Source organism: Mobula birostris, chromosome 31 (assembly GCF_030028105.1).
Source record: "Mobula birostris isolate sMobBir1 chromosome 31, sMobBir1.hap1, whole genome shotgun sequence".
Lineage (NCBI taxonomy): Eukaryota > Metazoa > Chordata > Chondrichthyes > Myliobatiformes > Myliobatidae > Mobula > Mobula birostris.
The window spans coordinates 13,807,017-13,825,456 of record NC_092400.1 but is presented as its reverse complement, the minus strand read 5'-3'; the positions used below and the strand labels follow the sequence as shown (position 1 = coordinate 13,825,456).

The window sequence follows — 18,440 nt, the reverse complement described above, 5'->3', positions numbered from 1 at the left end:
CCATTTCCTGTCTACTACGTGCTTGAAATGATCCCAAACCTTGCTAATCATGTCACATTTCACAGAAGTCGTGTTCAAATACAAGCTTTTCTGCTCATGGACCTACACCATTCTGCTAATACTTTAATGGCAGTATAAATGATTGCAAAATTAAACAGATCAGTGATAACGCAGAATTATTGCCTAACTGGTTATATCTGCTGCCGTACATTTTCAAAAATCTGTGATGGGCGGGGTTGCAGGAGGAGATTTTGCAACCAAGGGAATAAAACTTCCTGCGCTACAGCTTACAATTTTACCATTTTGGATTAGCCAACCCCAGGAATATAAAATGCCTATTTCAAGATATAATAGCATTCAGATTGAGAGTAGCATTATGTATATCGAAACATCAGAGCCTACAGCGAAATGTGTCATTTGCGTAAACTACCAACAGAGTCCGAGGTTGTGCTGGGGGTAGGCCAGACGTGTCGTCTTGCTTCCAGTTCCAGAATAGCGCACCCACAACTTACTAACTCAGATTCGCATGTCTTTGCTATGTGGGAGCACCTGGAGGAAACCCATATGGTCACGTGGAGAACATACAAACTCCTTACAGACAGCAGTGGGAATTGAACCCTGATCACTGGCACTGTAAAACATTGCGCGAACTGCGATGCCACTGCACTGCCCGATGTATGAAGTATAGATAAAGAGGCAATAGTCCAACAAAGTGGGCACAAGTGGTTAAGGCATTGGACTAGCGACCTGAAGGTCGTGAGTTCGAGCCCTAGCCGAGGCAACATGTGTTGTGTCCTTGAGCAAGGCACTTAATCAGACGTTGCTCTGCGATGACACTGGTGCCAAGCTGTATGGGTCCTAATGCCCTTCCCTTGGATGACATTGGTGTCGTGGATAGGGGAGACTTGCAGCATGGACAACTGCTGATCTTCCATACAACCTTGCCCAGGCCTGCGCCCTGGAGAGTGAAGACTTTCCAGGCGCAGATCCATGGTCTCGCAAGACTAACGGATTCCTAAAGTCTAACAAAGGAGATTCACCATGTTAGTACCTGGGATGAAAGGGTTGCCCTAACAAGAGAGACTAAATTTGGCTCACAAGTTTGAATTCTATTACTACCTTTTCCCACAATGTTGATTCTGTAAGAATAATAAAAATAAAAGCAATAAATTGCTGCTCCTCCAGTTGCTCTCATCATAATTCTGGACAATATTTGCAATGTCATCTCACTAGGGATCCAGTTTCAATTAGTGTACACTTTACAAATCGCCTTTAAATCACATCAACACAACTAAAGAGAAGCATTGGGAATAAGAGGAAATCTGCAGATGTTTGAAGTCTGAGCAACACACACAAAATGCTGGAGGAACTCAGCAGGCCAGGCAGCATCTACGAAACTTTGGAACCCTGTGTAATGATTGCATTAATATAATTGTGGTTTTTTTTAGACATCATGTATGATGCATCGTATGTTTTCTTTTGTGGCTTTGTTGTGCACCAAGGATGTGGTGCTGAGGCTTTATAAGGCACTGGTGAGGCCTCATCTTGAGTATTGTGAACAGTTTTGGGCCCCTCATCCTAGAAAAGATGTGCTGTCATTGGTGAGGGTCCAGAGCAGCTTCACAAGGATGATTCCAGGAATGAAAGGGTTATCATACGAGGAACAGTTGATGGCTCTGGGTCTGTACTTGCTGGAATTCAGAAGGATGAGTGGGGGACCTCATTGAAACCTTTCAAATGTTGAAAGACCTAGACAGAGTAGATGTGGAACGGATGTTTCCCATAGTGGGAGAGTCTAGGACAAGAGGGCACAGCCTCAGGATAGAGGGGCACCCTTACAAAACAGAGATGCGGAGAAATTTCTTTAGCCAAAGGGTGGTGAATTTGTGGAATTTGTTGCCACATGCAGCTGTGGAGGCCAGGTCATTGGGTGTTTTTAAGGCAGAGATTGATAGGTTCTTGATTGGACGTAGCATTAAAGGTTACAGGGAGAAGGCCGGGAACTGGTGTTGAGGAGGAGATTTTAAAAAAGGATCAGTTGTGATTGAATGGTGGATAAGACTCGATGGGCCAGATGGCCTAATTCTGCTCCTATGTCTTATGGTCTTAATAAAAAGACCATTCTGTTATATTCGCATTCTCCACAAAATATTTTTCTTGAAGTTAGTAAGTGACAGTCAATGAAGCCTTACGTTTAAAAATGAAGAAACCCCAAGTGGTTTGTATAAACCATGTATTGGCAGTGAGAGCTGTAAACTGACTGACCTCCAGCCACATAAGTGCATTTACGCCACGAAGTATGAAATGATCAAAAAGCCAAATGAGGCTGGACATCCCATCGCTGCCTGTCTGGAGTTTGTACGTTCTCCCCGTGACCACGTGGGTTTCCTCCAGGTGCTCTGCTTTCCTCCCACAGTCCAAAGACATGCCAGTTGGTGGGTTATTTGGACATTGCAGATTGTCCTGTGATTAGGCTTGGATTAAATCAGGGGATTGCTGGGCGGCGAGGCTCGAAGGTCCGGAGGGGCCTATTCCACAGTGTAACTCAATAAATAAATAAAATTGAAATGAAAGAGAAGATGCTTGAAATATTCAGCAAGTCAGGCAGCATTCTGGGAGAGACGAACAGAGTTAAAAGGCTGAGTCCTGCACAACCCAGACTGTTCCTTGTGCACGATTGCTGCCACACACTCTGATGAAAGGTGTTAGCCGTACAGAGTCTGATTCCCAAACTTAGTACTGAGTCAAGCAGGTGGAAAGCAGGAGGCGAGGCTTGCCAGCGTCTGACTTCCAGCACATTCCTGTCCTCCGTGTTGCGATGCACAGGTGTGAAGGTCAGAAAAATGCTGACCTGTGCAGTGCCCCTGATTGGGGCACTCGGACTGCTGGGGGGGACCTTGCCCAGAAAGTCTCATTTAGTACAGTTACAGAGCTGTCGTTTTAAATGGGCACACAGGCTTGGACACCAGTTTATTTCCTGAATAAAAGGGAAAATCTGATGGTTCTTATTTGGGGAGGGCTTGCAGGTTTAGGTTGTATAAAGTTGCACATTGGCTGTATCTGGAGGGATGTATCTATTAATTCAGGAATAGGAGGTAGGAGAAGAGTCTGTGTGAGGCAGAGGACTGATCCCTGGAAGGGTGGAGGTGACCTTCACTGAATGTGGCAGCAGGAATTGGACTAGGCCCAAATTCCCTGAGCCTGTTGCCAAAATAGTTGAAAACTGAAATCATGAAATCTTTATTCCACCTGCTCTATCTTTCTCAGATGTGGTTCAAAGCCCAGACAACCTTGGCATAAATGCAGAAATGAACAAAGGAATGTCTGTAGCTTGTGGCGGAGGATAGGGTGATGACTGTGTATGATCTACATACAAGGGGTGATTGATAAGTTTGTGGCCTAAGGTAGAAGGAGTCAAATTTAGAAAACCTAGCACATTTATTTTTCCTACACTTACACACTTAGTCCAGAGGTTGTGGAGCAAACAGATCCCTTCTTTGTAGAAGTTGGCATCTTGGACCTTCAGAAGCGGTCCACAGCATGGGGTGATTGATAAGTTTGTGGCCTAACGTAGAAGGAGATGAGTTATTAACCTCAAACTTTCTACATTTTCACTCAAAGAGTTGAACTTCATGTGCATGTAACAAGAGCTATATAACTCATCTCCTTCTACCTTAGGCCTCAAACTTATCACTCACCCCTGCTGTGGACCACCTGGAGGTCCAAGACGCTCTCATTACATGCACGTGCAGTTCAACTGTTTGAGTGATAATGCAGAAAGTTTGAAGTTAATAACTCATGTCCTTCTACGTTAGGCCACAAACTTATCAATCACCCCTGCTGTGGACCACTTCTACAAAGAAGGGATCCGTATGCTCCACGACTGCTGGACTAAGTGTGTACATGTAGGAGGGGACTATGTTGAAAAATAAATGTGCTAGGTTTTCTAAAATTGACTCCTGCTACCTTAGGCCATGAACCTATCCCTCGTACTTTGTTTCCGACCAGTGCTAACACCTGTTATTAATTACCTTTGAGGCATTCTTTGACAGGGCTGGGTTCAAACGGCCTTATGTAAAACACTCATCAGCTGTTTGTACATCATCATTTTGGTTTGGGTTAGGCTTTGCATCTGCAACCCTCCGTCATTCAACATACTTAGAAAATCCACCCCATGTTGCCAATTTCAAGGCTACGCTCTCTGAAAGAAGATTCCACTCATTCTTTACAGATTTAATCAAGCAGAACCGCGCTCATGGTCACAGGCCTTCTTGTGGAGAGCAATATTGTTGAAGGCGCACTATTATTTGTATTGAACCCTGAAATGAGCTTCTGACTGACCATTTCCACTGAGGTCACAGGTTAAGGGGAAAGGTGAAAAGTGAAAGGGGAACATGAGGGGTAACTTCACTCAGAGGGTGATGAGACTGGTCTTCCATTCTGTAACGTCACACTTTGCCTCAGATCATGAGTTGCTGAAACCCTCAGTTTTACTATTAGTTAGTATTCTTGTCTCTAGATTTTAAAAAAATCTGTTTTCCTGTAGGATGTAATAATCTCCATATCTCAGAAGCCCATTGCCTGAATTGTGTCAAAAAGGCTGCAGATGCTGGAATTGTAAAGTAAAATTAGAAAATGTTGGAAATGCTCAGCAGGTCAGGCAGCATCTGTGGGAATAGAAACAGTGCTAGCATTTCAGGTGGAAGACTAGGGAAAAATGATTGTAAACCATTAACAGAAATAATTCATCCCATTTTTTTTGATTCACCAGCAGTCAGCACAAATGCTAATGCAACTTGGACTTTTTAAAATAATTGTCGACCTTTGATTGTCCTCAGGGCCCGAGCTATTCGGTTCCGGCAGGAAAACAATGAAGCTGTTGGTGGATTCTTTTCACTGGTTGGTGACCTCTATGTAGTGCATCACATTTGGGGTATGTAAAATGAAATATCTTACAATAATGTTTGGGCTATATTGTCAGTTTGCTTCCCAGGCATTTTACAGAATTTGCCATAGAGTAAAAAGAAAAGTATGGTGCAGAAACAGGCCCTGTGGCCCATCTAGTCTGTGCTGAACCATTTAAACTGCCTAGTCCCATTGACCTGCATCTGAATCATAGCCCTCCGTACCCCGGCCATCCATGTACCTATCCAAACTTCTCTTAGATGCTGAACTCCAGATCGCGTGCACCACCTCCGGCAGCTCTTACAAATTCTCACGACCCTCTGAGTGAAGATGTTTCCCCCGTGTTGCCCTTAAGATTTTCACCATTCACCCTTGGCCCATGACCTCTAATTGTATTTCCACCCAATCTCAGTGGAAAAAGCCTGCCTGTGCTTACCCTCTCTATACCCCTCATTATTTTGTATACCTCTATCAAATCTCCCCTCAATTTTCTATATTCTGAGGAATAAAGTTCTAATTATTTAATATTTCCGTATAATTCAGGTCCTGACCCGGTACCATCCTTGTAAATTTTCTCTGTGCTCCTTCAACCTTATTTACATCCTGCCTGTAGGTAGGTGACTAGAACTGCACACGATACTCCAAATTATGCCTCACCAATGTCTTATACAACTTCACATAACATCCCATCTCCTGTGCTCAATACTTTGATTTATGAAGGCCAATGTGCCAAAAGCTTTCTTTACGACCCTATCTACCCATGGCACCCCATCAATGAATTATTGACCAGTACCACGAGGTCCCTTTGTTTAACCGCAGCCCTCCGTGCCCTACAATTCACTGTGTAAGACCTATCCTAGTTGGTCCTACTGAAGTACAACACCTTGCACTAATGCACAAATTGCATTGTGCATTAGCTGAACAGATTTCCAATTACATAATACTTGAGCAGTAAATTGAAACTGCCTCCTGGGAAGTGGTTTTCTGCTATTGAATATTTAAGGTATAATTGACTGGATTGAATTCCTCCACATACTTTCCAATAAATTGACGTGGCAGTGGATAACACAACTGTTAGTTGTCATCGGTTTTAACTGCTGAGATCTCAGATAAACCACACACAAACTAACTGAGGTTAAATTACTAAAGGGTTTGACGATGTGATTGAAAATATTCCTTTCATACCCCTGAACATGCGTCTACAGAATTATGCAGCGTGAAGGAAGGTCATTTAGCACACTGAGGCTGTGCTATTTTTGAAACTAATTGGTATTGCCTTTCCCCCCACAGGCTTGCAAATCACTCTTCTTAAATATGTGTCCCGTTCCCCTTTGTAAAGTCTTATTTTCAGATTGTGCCTTCCAGCTAATAAAAGTTTGCTTCATTTTATAAATAAGTTCTTAATTCTGTCGCCTGATAATGCATCCAATGCAAGCTGTTATTCCTCATACTAAAACTTTCAAGTTTAATGTGAACAATGAATAAATGATTTTTTTTTCATGTCGTTAATTAATCTAGCTTACAAAGACCTTCAGTCCAGGCATGAAACAAGGAATGCAGCCTGGCAGAAGGCTGGATGGGATGAGTGTGTCTATTATACAGGTAACCTAACTACCATAATATTGCTTTAGGAGCTTCTAACAAATTAAGTGGGAAACACAGAGAAAACTTAAATTTAAAATTCTCAAATATTAAAGGCTTCTGTAACCGGTAGTTGCTAGTAAATAATTATTTGTAGCCCAAGGTCAGAACAAGGGCGGACAGATATTTAGTGATTGTAAATATCACTGAAGATCTTTGCCCTATTTAATTTGCTTTTAGATATTTAAATACATCCATATTTACGAGGCTGTCTTGTTCTTGGCAATCAGCTGTGGGCTAGCGAGGTGGCATAATTACGGGCCTTCTCTGAAGCTTCAGAACTAATGTCCTGAAGGACAGCAGCTCTGCTGTATCTTGGTAACCGTTTTGACATTGATGCAGGAGATCTGGCTGTGATGAACCCTGCCCAGATACAAACTGAATTAAATGGCTCACTGAATGTGTCCCCTTCCTCGAGCACTGTGACCACACTTTTCAAATTGATACCCCCCTCCCAGTGCTAAAATTCATATCTCAATACCTTTATTCCTCATTCCTGTTCCTCCAAATATTGATTATAAGACATAGGAGCAGAATTAGGCCACTTGGCACAGGGCCCTTTTACATTCCATGCGTCAATTTTTTTCACTCACTAGTTCAGATGCGCCATACAACTCTTGTACCCCCATTCAATTCTTGTAAAAATATGTTAATATAGACATATTTAGCATTTTTACATGATATATTGATGTAGTATAAAAACAAGATAAACATTACTTACCTTAATGAGACTTTTGAGTCTGTTTTGATTTCGCCAGGCTTTTAATGTTTGGAGTTAAATTAGTTACTGAGAGCAGCAGAAAATTCTTCAAATTTGAATCAGTCAGTCGCGACCTCGTTTTGTTTTTAATCAATTTCATGGCTGAAAATGCTTGTTCACATCTGTGTGTCGTTCCGAAACTACAGACATAACTCTGGGCAAATTTTCTTAGTTCTGGAAAATGTTCACAGGGTAATGATCGCCAGAAATTAATCATGTCAGAGGCATCTGGGACTGAGGGAAGCTTATCAAATTTCATGTTCAATAATGAATTTGTTTTCAAGTCAATAAGTTCCATTTGTATGTTGCTAGGCATCTTCATGATTTTTTGTTCACCAAGTGAAAATGGGTGTATAAATGCAAGTATGCAGTCTTCTTTAGCAAAATCACGAAAACGACTTTCAAATGACTCTTGCAATAACCTGATTTTTTCAATATATTTTGTAAAATTGCCATTATCTTCAGCACATTCACTATGCTCTTTTAAGTGCGGAAACTGGCTCAAATCCTCATTTTCTAACTGAGAGGTGAACGGTTTTAACTTCATCTTGAATGCTTTGATATCATTTACCAAGCTAGGAAACAATTTGTTCTTGCCCTGGAGTTTCAAATTTAGATTATTGAGATGGCTGGTAACATCAACTAGAAATGCTAAATCAAATAGCCAATTGTTATCACATAAAAGCGCTCTTTCCTCGGGCAACTCATTTTTCTCTTCTAGAAAATTATGAACAGTATTTTTCAGTTTCCAAAATCTACTCAGAACCTGTCCTGTAGAAAGCCAGCGCACCTCACAATGAAGGACGAGATCGCCATATTCCAAATCTAACATTTCACAATATTCTTTGAATCCTTGTCTGTTTAATCCTCTTGCTCTAATTTTATTCACGCATTTCACAACCAGTAACATACATGCTGCACATTTCAAGTTTTTCCACACAGTGACTCTTGATGTACAATGCAGTGATATTTTAGTAGAGGGCAACCTAAAAAGTTTTCAAGCAAAGTTGTATTCCCAGCGGCTTTACCTATCATTGACGGTGCTCCATCAGTACAAACTAGAATTTACTAGAGTTTACTAGAATCTAGTTGTAGATTTTCTGGGCATGATTTTACTTTGTCAAATAGGTCTGATCCTCTTATTTTTCCATGAAGCGACTCAAGACTAATAAGTTCTTCAAAGATGCTAAAATTATCATCAATTCCTGTTATAAAAATGTTTAACTGGGCTACATCACATATATCAGCAGATTCGTCCAAAGCTAAAGAAAAGAAAGTACATCATGACAGAGTTCTTTGGTGCGTCTCGTAACTGTTTGCTTTGACAGAACAATTTCATCTACTTTCTTTCCGATATCCCCCAAGACATCTTGCAAATATTTGGAGACAAGGCTTAACAATTTCTTCTCCATCAGAGAAAGACTTATGGTTTTTGGCCAACACTAAAGCAATTCCGTAGGACACTTCTGTCATCGCCAAACTTTCACAACTTCTTTTAACAAATATATTTTGTCTTCTTTTGATTTCTTCCTTTTTCTTAATCAAATATTCTTTCCGTAACTCAGACCCAAGCACTAGCTTCAATTTTCCTTCTATTTCAGTCTGATGTTGTGTTTATGGTGTCTGTTAAGATTATGTCTTCTATTATGTGAGAAAGTGTTTTCACAAACAATGCACAATGGTTTTCCTGACGGACCCGCTATAAATAAGAACTCATTTTCCCCCTGCTCATTGAATTCGCACTTACTATCACTTTCTGCTTTTCTTTTGCTCATTTTCTTTTGCACTGTGATGAGTAACTGAATGTAAAAACAAGGCTTAATTTTCGAAAAGGTACAAAGCTGCAAATGTTCACAAAGGACGAACAAAGCATAACTCCGTAGTGTACGAGTGTCAATTGTAAACTGGCTGACAAAAACCTGCGACGCACCACTGCAGACGCCTGGCACCTCACGATCAAACAAGTATCAAGCACGTATTGAACAATTATGGAACGACTGCAGAACAAAAGTCCTTCTTTCCTAGTTTGGCTCATTGAACTTTTTTTTTAATGTGAAAGAAGATAACCTTAGCCAAAAGATGTGCACAAAATAATAAAATCGCTAAAAATAATTGCTAAGTTTTAGATTTATTTTCAGTAAAACCCATTTCTAGCTCTAAGCTACTTGAATTCCTGATACAGAATTTTTTTTCTACAAATCGGTTTTTGGTTAATACTTTTTCACGAGTAGGCTTACTTTTTTATTATTATCACTGGGGTGCAATGAGCCATTTCTTATCATCTAATGCACCACAGGTTGGCCATCCCTGACTTGGCCCATCAAGTCTGCTCCACCATTCCATCATAGCTGATTTATTATTCCTTTGAAACCCATTCTCCTATCTTCTTCACGTAACCTTTGATGCCCTGACTAATCAAGAACCTATCAACCTCCGCTTTAAGTATAACCAAAGTATACACAGTAGTCTGTGGCAATGAATTCCATGAATTCACCACCCTTGCGAAAGTTAATATTCTGTATGTAGTGGAAAATAACCAGCAAGTCTTGCACTGCACGGTTCTGAGCGCAGAATTCTTAAACCTCTCCACATCACCCTCTTTAAAAATACAGTAATGTTAATTAAGAATGCAGTAAACCTCATGGGATTTCACAGGAGCTGAATCAGGCAGCAATTAAAGAACTAACCAAGTGAGAAGATTTGAGGAGGCATGATTAAGCCTGTGTAAAGGGCTGGGGTCTGCAAATGAATATACAGCTAAGAGTGGAGCAGTGGGAATGAGGCAACGAGGTGTGCAGAGCTGTAGAACCAGAGGAGGATTCTGACAGAGAGTGCTAGACTATTGAGGCGTTCAAGTATGAAGATGGAAATTTTAAATTTGAAATGTTAGTGAACAAATGCCAAATTTAGGCAATAATCTTATGGCTTTGATCAAAACTTCAGTTACCATTTTAATACCTCATTGTTTGCTTCAGAGTTAATTTTCTTTTCTCCTTAAGTATGTTGGCCTTGAAATTCCTTTGCACATCTCTTTAAAAAAAGGTTTTGCGGTTGAAAATAGGCTTAAATAAGCATAAGGTATTAGCTGGCCAGAGGTGTTGAGGAATCTGCACCGGTCTTTGAGGTGAGTGGTCCCAGGTTCAAATCCAGCCGTCTCCTTGCAGGCTTTCCATCCGTGCTTGGTTGTGTGTCGAGCTAGCAACTCAGCCTTGTAAAACAAACAAATGCTAAAGAAACAGCAAGGTTGCCTCCTGATTCGCCACAAGTCGCGGAGAGGAACAACAACGACAAAGCATAGAGCAAGATGGCCACAATTTCTGGGCTACTGCTACCTAGCAGGAAATTCAACCCCTTGTTATTGTTAGAAACTATTTACATTAAACACCCCAAATATCATCAAGAGTAATGCAATTAATGAAGTTAATGTTGTCCCTTCTCATCTTGATTTGAAAAGCAGTAGTTCTGATTTATTTACAGAATAATGCTCTTTCACAAAGTCCACCTCACCTGAAACTGTCCTATTTAAAGAGCTGACATTCTTTTTCCACATTGAGATACGTGACATATCAAGTCGTGAAGTACAACCCCATCTCCATTTTGCCATGAAGTCAAGGTGATGATCACTCAGATTTCTAGGCTAAGATTCGTTCTGTGCTGCTGTCACTCTCTTTAGAGAGTGATCTCTGCCCCTCCAGGAAAGTGCAGCTGAATAGCAGAAATCTCCAGTTGCTGGAAAAGCCCTCCTTGAACTACACTGGTGAGCTAGCTTCTGGGAGCACAGTTCTACACTGCGGTACAGACATCTACTCCTTTGACAAGACAGAGTGGCCTCAAACACTTCCCTGCATTGTGTAGGACAGTCTTACTCCATTATGGAGACCTCCCTGGTGACCTTGCTCTGCAAGGAATGAATATGAATTATAAATAATTGAGGGCCAAGAAATTATCTTTGGGCACTTCATCCTAACAGCCTGAAAAATACCTGTTTACTCTGACCCTCTGTCTTTCGTAAACCGATCTTCAAACTAGTCTAAAACACTTCCCCTAACACCATGAGCTGTAGTGCACAGATGAATGCTGGTAGCTGGTGAGGCTTTGGTCAGATTGACAGTGCACTCAGAACCCAGCAGGTTGTTATTAAATGCTAAGGTGCCTGGAAGACTGAATTTTGACTGCCCATGACATAAAATCTTAACCTCAAAGGTTCATTTATAATCAAAGTATGTATGTAGTATACAACTCTTGAGAGTCATCTTCTCGAGATAGCCATGAAGCCAAAGAAAACCAAGGAAGTTCAAAGAAAAAGCATCACCTCCCCCGCACCAAAACAGCGCTTACAAATCGCCCCAAATTACATAGCACAACAAGGGCGTCAAAGCAAACCCCCCCTCCCCAATGCAGAGGAACAAAACAGTCAAACCCCAAGAACATCAAATTCAGAAGGAGGCGGGTCGTGAAGAGGATCTCCTGGTTGTGCTTGCTCCTGGGCCTAGCCAAGATGGCCATTCACAGGTCGATGCGGTGAAAAGTGACGGGCGCTGCCCGGGCCGATTGCCTGCCCTTTTCGTGCCTAGCTGTCGTTGGAGAGGGAGCATGCAGTCACAATGGGCACATTGTGGGACTTCTGGGAGCGGTGGGCCCCTCCGGAGTATTGATAGTCTAAAAGACACTAGTAACCATATTTTAATCTGAGTGTACTCACTGTCATAAATATAATGTCTGTACCTTGTGCAGTTGTGATATAAATAAACTTTTAGAAAAACCCATCAAATTCCAATCCAAATTGCACCAAATTTAAATTGCACATCCATGGCAAGATCAACACCCCCCCCCCTTCACCCCCATCACCAGAAAAACAAATCCCAACCCTCCTCCCCCCACCCCTGTACATTTCTTTCTAAATTCTACTACCTGTGTCATCTAAACTTGCTTTACCTCATTTGGTTCCGCTTAGGTGCAGGGCTCAAACAATTCCTCAACTAGTTCAATCTGGTATTCTTGGTAATCTATCTAGATTTCACTAAGATTAGAATGCACACAATATACTGAGTATCAGAGAATAAATGCTATATTGATTTTCGGTGATGAAATGGATAACTCTGCTTTATCTCAATTCCTACAGTTCCATTGATCCGGTACATGGAATCAAGGATTATGATTCCACTGAAAGTCTCCACCTTACAGTGATGATCCATTCCTTTACTTGGCTACTTGTTTTCCAGTTGGATGTAAAAGCTGCACAAATTCAATATAGTCATCAGTGTTTCCTCAGATCTTAGTCATCAGCCAATTATGTATGTATCCATTCTTGTGGAAAGATTGATGTTTACTAGATATATAGTAGCAGGTTGCACTTTAACCAAATCACACAAGTTTCATCATGCCGTATGGAAAAGTCAGTCTGTTCCCGATGGATGATCCCAGGACAAGCATAATATAACAAATAATTAATTACATCCCATTTAAGAATATACCAATAATGTTGGATTAATTCCACTTTTTGTAACAGTCTGATGTATCAATTTTCAAGTGTTTATATTGGTACATAGGTAGACTACTTCCAAACTGAAAGGATGATATTATTTGTTGTTAACATTTACTAAGTGTAGTCATTTATCTATCTCTAGGGACAGTGTGTAATGTAGACGATCACTGGTGCTTTTCTCATTTCTTTCTAAATTCTAACATTTGACGGCAAGAAAATGAACACCTTGCTCACTTTAAAAGAGGACCTTTGTATTAAAATTCTTAAATCGCCTCGTGGTTCATGTGGATAATTTTGAAATACATGGTACTTTAAGTGGTGTCAATTACCCACAATATTATTCCTCTTACACCTTCCCTAATTCCTTGATATGTTCCCCCTTTTTTAATGAATATTTTGTACAAATCCACCTTTCCATTAAGTAAGGTGATTGATTCCAAGTGTAAACATCAGAAAGCCAAATTACTAAACATGGCACAGGAATTCGCTGATGTTGCAAACAATACTTTATTCTGCAATAAGTCAAGGAGCATTTTTTTAAAATTCTAATTGAAGCTGCTTATGTGACTGATGCTGAACTTAGAGTGATTTTCTAATGTGATGGAACTTGGTTTAATGCATCAGGTATTGAATGAATCTTGAATTACTTCACAATCTGTTTACAGTTGAAGTTATAACTGTGCTGTTAATTTTTTTGTGATTAATGTTTGTGATGTATTTTTAAAAATGTATAAATTTTAATGATGTAACCAATTAAAAGTATACATTTTGGGGTATTTTGTAAGCTTAATGTTTCACTGCTGTTGCATTTAAAGGAGAAATCATTTTTATATGGAGGCTTTGGCAACTTATAAAATACCATTTTTGATCATACACTTTAAAAATGTAGAAAATTTGCATCACATGTAAGTTGTATGGTTTGAGGTAACTAAAGTTTCTGGATATAATCTTATCCTCAGAGTCTTGAACCACATCGCCTTGATATTCCTGTGTTTATGGCAGCAATAAAGGTCCTCCATCTCTGGTGGTGTTCTCAGCACCCTTCATCATGTCAATAGCTTCCTCTCAGATTACTGCCAGTCATACAAGTTCCAGGTGGAGACTCAGGAATACAGTCGCACTCAGGTGTAGGAGGATTCTTCATTGCTTTTTCCATAACAATTTTGTTTGACCAGTCGGGGTAGTTAGCTCTGAGCTGAACCCCTGAACCTGGAGGACCGGTGGCCCACTCTTAGACTGGCCTCTACTCTTTGACCTGTTTGGCATGGGTGACCCTATCAAGAGCGAAAGCATGAAGCCCTGACTTCAGCATGCATAGCTCTATGGGTCATTGAGACACACAAACCGCCAAACCACAACAAGGTTGTGGTGCTTTTGGAGGAATTGATATTTCTATCTGTTTTTTGATAATTTTATACTTAACAGAATTAAGACATTCAACTCCAACTTCCTCATTCTGACATTTATGTTGAATTCTATCTATTTCATAACACCTGATCAGTATTTCCTGTTCCTTCATGCACACACCTGGATTACCTTTCAATGTGTCTGTTCTTTGTCCTAGAGTTCTGTGCTCTCATAAAAATATAAGAATTAGAAATGGGAGTAAGCCATTTGGTCCCTTGTGCCTATTGTTGTTACCCCACAATTCCCTGAATCCTTTAAAATTCAAAAAATTATAGTTACCATTATTTGGAATATACTCAGCAATTGAGCCACCAATTCTAAAGATTCAGTACTCTCTTCTCATCCCTGACATGAATGGTGGACCACCTAGATTAGGATTGTGACATCTGGTTCTAGTTAGGTTGGTCATTGAGCTCTTTGAAGTTGTATATTTTAATTTAATTTTGCATATTTTAATAAGATTGTGGACAAGATAGCCCACTCCATCCCTAGAATCACAAGGACTTCCCTGGGCAGTGAGACCACACCTGTCCACTGTTTTCTCGCTCCTGTGCTGTAGTCTTCCTCCTAGAAAGGCCAGCAGCTCACTTGCCTTCCTAACCGCTCGCTGTAGCTGCACGTTAAGCTCAAGAGATTCATATACAAGGACACCAAGGTCCCTCTGAACAAATAGCTTTCAAAACTGTCATCATTTTAAAGAATTATTTCCTTTTAACCAAAGTGGATGATTTCACACTTTTCCACACTACTTACCATCTGCCATGTCCTTGCCCACTGGCTAAAATGATCTATACTCACGGTAACCTGTCTGTGTGCTCCTGACAGCCACAATGCCACGAGCTTTGTATTACCAGCACACTTGGATGAATTGGACTTGGATTCCTTCAACAGAACCATTGATGTCAAATACAAGAGGAAGAGTCCAGCACTGAAATGCATTCTAGACAAATACTTTGTTGAGCATTTTCATAATTTTAGCATTCCAATCAATTAACCTTTCTGTTGTGTGTTGCTCTGGATTTTCAGTATCTGCAGAAGCTCCGGTCTTTTCCTTTCTGTCTTGTTTTATTTTAGGAAAAGAAAACCTTTACAATTAGTTTTAAAACAATATTATATTTGTCAAGGAGAGGAACTTCACTTTTTAAAATCTTTTTTTAAATCTTTTCAATATATGTAATTTATTTATTTATTTATTTTTAAATTTTTTTTTTTTCTCTCTCTGCTAGATTATGTATTGCATTGAACTGCTGCTGCTAAGTTAACAAATTTCACGTCACACGCTGGTGATTATAAACCTGATCTGATTCTGATTCAGGTGTAACACTTTCCCTTTCGGTCGCATGGTCCCATTGTCATGCAGTTCTGAATCAGAGAACAGTTTATATCCTCAATAAACACCTTAGAAGAACATTATACTTTTGTAACAGTACGAAATTCTACTGAATCCTGGTTTTTTTTTTGCCATCTCTTCTGGAGACAATTGTCATTTCACTATTTTACAGTCATAGAAAAGAACAGCACTGAATCAGTCTCTTCGGCTCATCTAGTCCATGCCAATCCTTCTAAACTGCCTAGTCACATCAACCTGCACCATTTGGACACATAGCCATCCATACCCGTACTATCCATGTACCTGTCCAAACATCTCTATAAACATTGAATCGGGCTTGCGTTGGCTTGCGATTCTCTGAGTGAAGAGGTTTCCCCACATGTTCCCCTTAAACTTTTCAGCTTTTACTCTTAACCCATGACCTCTAGTTCCACCCAGTGTCACTGAAAAAAGCTTGCATGCATTAACTCTATCCAAACCTCTCATAATTTTGTTTACTTCTATCCAATCTCCCCTCAATCTTCTAATGTTCCAAGGAATAATGTCCTAACCTCTTCAAACTTTCCTTGAAACTCAGATCCTCCAGTCCCGGCAACATCCTTGCAAATTTTCTTGGTACCCTTTCAACCGTGTTTACATCCTTCCAGCAGGTAGGTGACCAAAGCTGCACACAATACTCCAAATTTGTCTTCATCAAGGTCTTATACAACATCAACATAACATCCAATCTCCTGATTTTTGAAGGCCAATGTGCTAAAAGCTTTCTTTATGATCCTATCTACCTCTGCTGTCACTTTCAGTTAATTACGAATCTGTATTCCCCGATCCCTTTGTTCTACCACACTCCTCAGTGCCCTACTGTTCACTGTGTAAGACCTACCCTGGCCGGTCCTGCCGAAGTGCAACACCTTGCACTTTTCTGCATTAAATTCCACCTGCCATTTTTCAGGCTGATCCAGATCCCACTGCAATCTCTGATAGTCTTCCTTGCTGTCCACTACACCCCCAACTTTGGTGTCATCTGCAAATTTGCTGATTCAGATAACCACATTATCTTCCAGATCATTAACATAGATGATAAACAATGGACCCAGCATTGATCTCTGCAGCATTCCACTAGTCCCATGCCTCCAGTCAGAGGAGCAAGTATCTACTACCACTCTCTAGCTTCCCCCACAAAGCCAATGTCTAATTCAATCCACTACCTCATCTTGAATGCCAGGTAACTGAACCTTCCTGACCAACCTCCCATGCAGGACCTTATCAAATGCCTTGCAACATCCACTACCTAACTTACTCTATTTAGTGTAAGTTGGGGTCATTTGTATTGTAGGATCTTTTTGCCTGGAGCTTGACTGACAATTGTTACATTTGGACCCTACAGAATGGATTACTTATATTTGAACTCATGTTTCACTGATGAAAGTTGCTAAATAATTATATCGACTTGTTATCTTGTCAGGTAACTTTATACCCAAAAGAAGTGCCGTTGTAACCTCTTCTGGTCAAGTAAAGATTTTTATGACAATTACCACTGAATTGTAATTGGACATTGGTGTGTTATGCTTCTTATACCTTCCATGTGACAGAGAAAGCGGAAGAGCATAACACTGCAAGGTGCAAACTGTTAGGGCAGCAAACATTTCAATAGCAGTGGGCTGTATTTACATTTCCACAAGGAATACTCTGTGCAGTCTGGTAAGACTGTCAATCTTCTGTGGACACCACCTGACACATTATTTCACTCTTTCAAAGTAGGTTTCAATTTGGATTAAAAATGGATAAACATTGGTTTCGTCTTCAAAGAAATGGAGGCAGTTCTCAAGTATGTAGGCAAGTCTTCCTCCCACCCCTGCCATCAACAAACCCAGATTATTAGTCATTCTCTACCACCATATGGGACGGCTAATAACTGTGGCGTTGTCCACATCTTTAAACCAAAAAAAAATCTCATTTTGTTTATTTATGCACTTGACTTTTTTTCAAAATACCTATTTCTTCTGAAATGCATTTGAATGTTTGAGACTTGTGTTATGGCGAATTATTACTGCTTGTTTGAATGTGTTAGATTGATAGTGCCATTTGTACCCAGAATAGTTAGTTATTTTGCAGTGTGGAAGAAACTGTAAAATGCATGATAAGATGTAGTATCCAATCCAATGATTTAATGCCTGTTCGCTCAACTGTCGTCTGATATTGAATTTAATTTTTGGGGTTATTTTATGTGAAGTCATGTGAACTCCCAACACATCTTCCGCCTGTTGCAGGTATTTTGGGGCCAATTTCTCATTCTGTTCCTATGCTTTTAATCTGCTTCATAAGGACAGGATGCTGGCTGCACAAATTATTTTGAATGAAAGGCATTGAAGGTAAGGAATTTATGGAATCGTAGGCAAAATCCAAGGGTGACTGCTCTTTTCCAAGACGCACAGACGCGGTGTTCTCTGCTTGAGTTCCTGCGATTCTGCATCAGGGCCGATTGTTAATCCCACTCGGGAGAATCACACAAAAACTCTGTGTACGGACAGAGACAGTTAGAATTTCAAACCCAGACCCTTTCGGCAGTCCTCACACAATAGCGAAATGGTGCCTCCGCAGGTTTACGGTATTCGTGGTAATCTCCTGCTCTCTGACCGCAGCACGGGTTACATTTCGGACGGGGATCACCGGCAAATATCCTCGCCGGTGTCCCTCCGGTTCGGTGAAGTGTTCAAGTAGTGAGTAATCTCCGGTCCAGTTAGCTGATGTGAGTTCACGATGTGTGACAGCGATGCATGAAATGAAAATCACTTGGTTGACCGCATAGTTGCTTTCAGGCGATGCCTTTGTCCACGAGAGGGCGTCTCGGAAGCGGGTCACGTTGCCCAAGTAACGAGCCGTGCCATCGCCATGGTAACCCGAGCCGGGTGAAA

General features: G+C 40.6%; 1 protein-coding gene across 2 annotated transcripts in view; it reads left to right on the top strand.

The window, feature by feature from the left end:
* Positions 1–13,561, top strand: part of nipsnap1 (nipsnap homolog 1 (C. elegans)) — a 45,366-nt gene extending 31,805 nt beyond the window's left edge. Inside the window, exons 8-10 of one of the 2 annotated variants that reach the window (XM_072248025.1) lie at positions 4,839–4,933; positions 6,424–6,507; positions 12,429–13,561. In XM_072248025.1, the coding sequence (XP_072104126.1) occupies positions 4,839–4,933; positions 6,424–6,507; positions 12,429–12,493 (244 nt within the window). In that variant the 3' untranslated portion in view covers positions 12,494–13,561. Of the gene's footprint in view, positions 1–4,838; positions 4,934–6,423; positions 6,508–9,139; positions 9,333–12,428 lie in introns of those variants that run through there. The other variant, XM_072248026.1, reaches the window with a different exon arrangement.
* Positions 13,562–18,440: the final 4,879 nt, after the last annotated feature.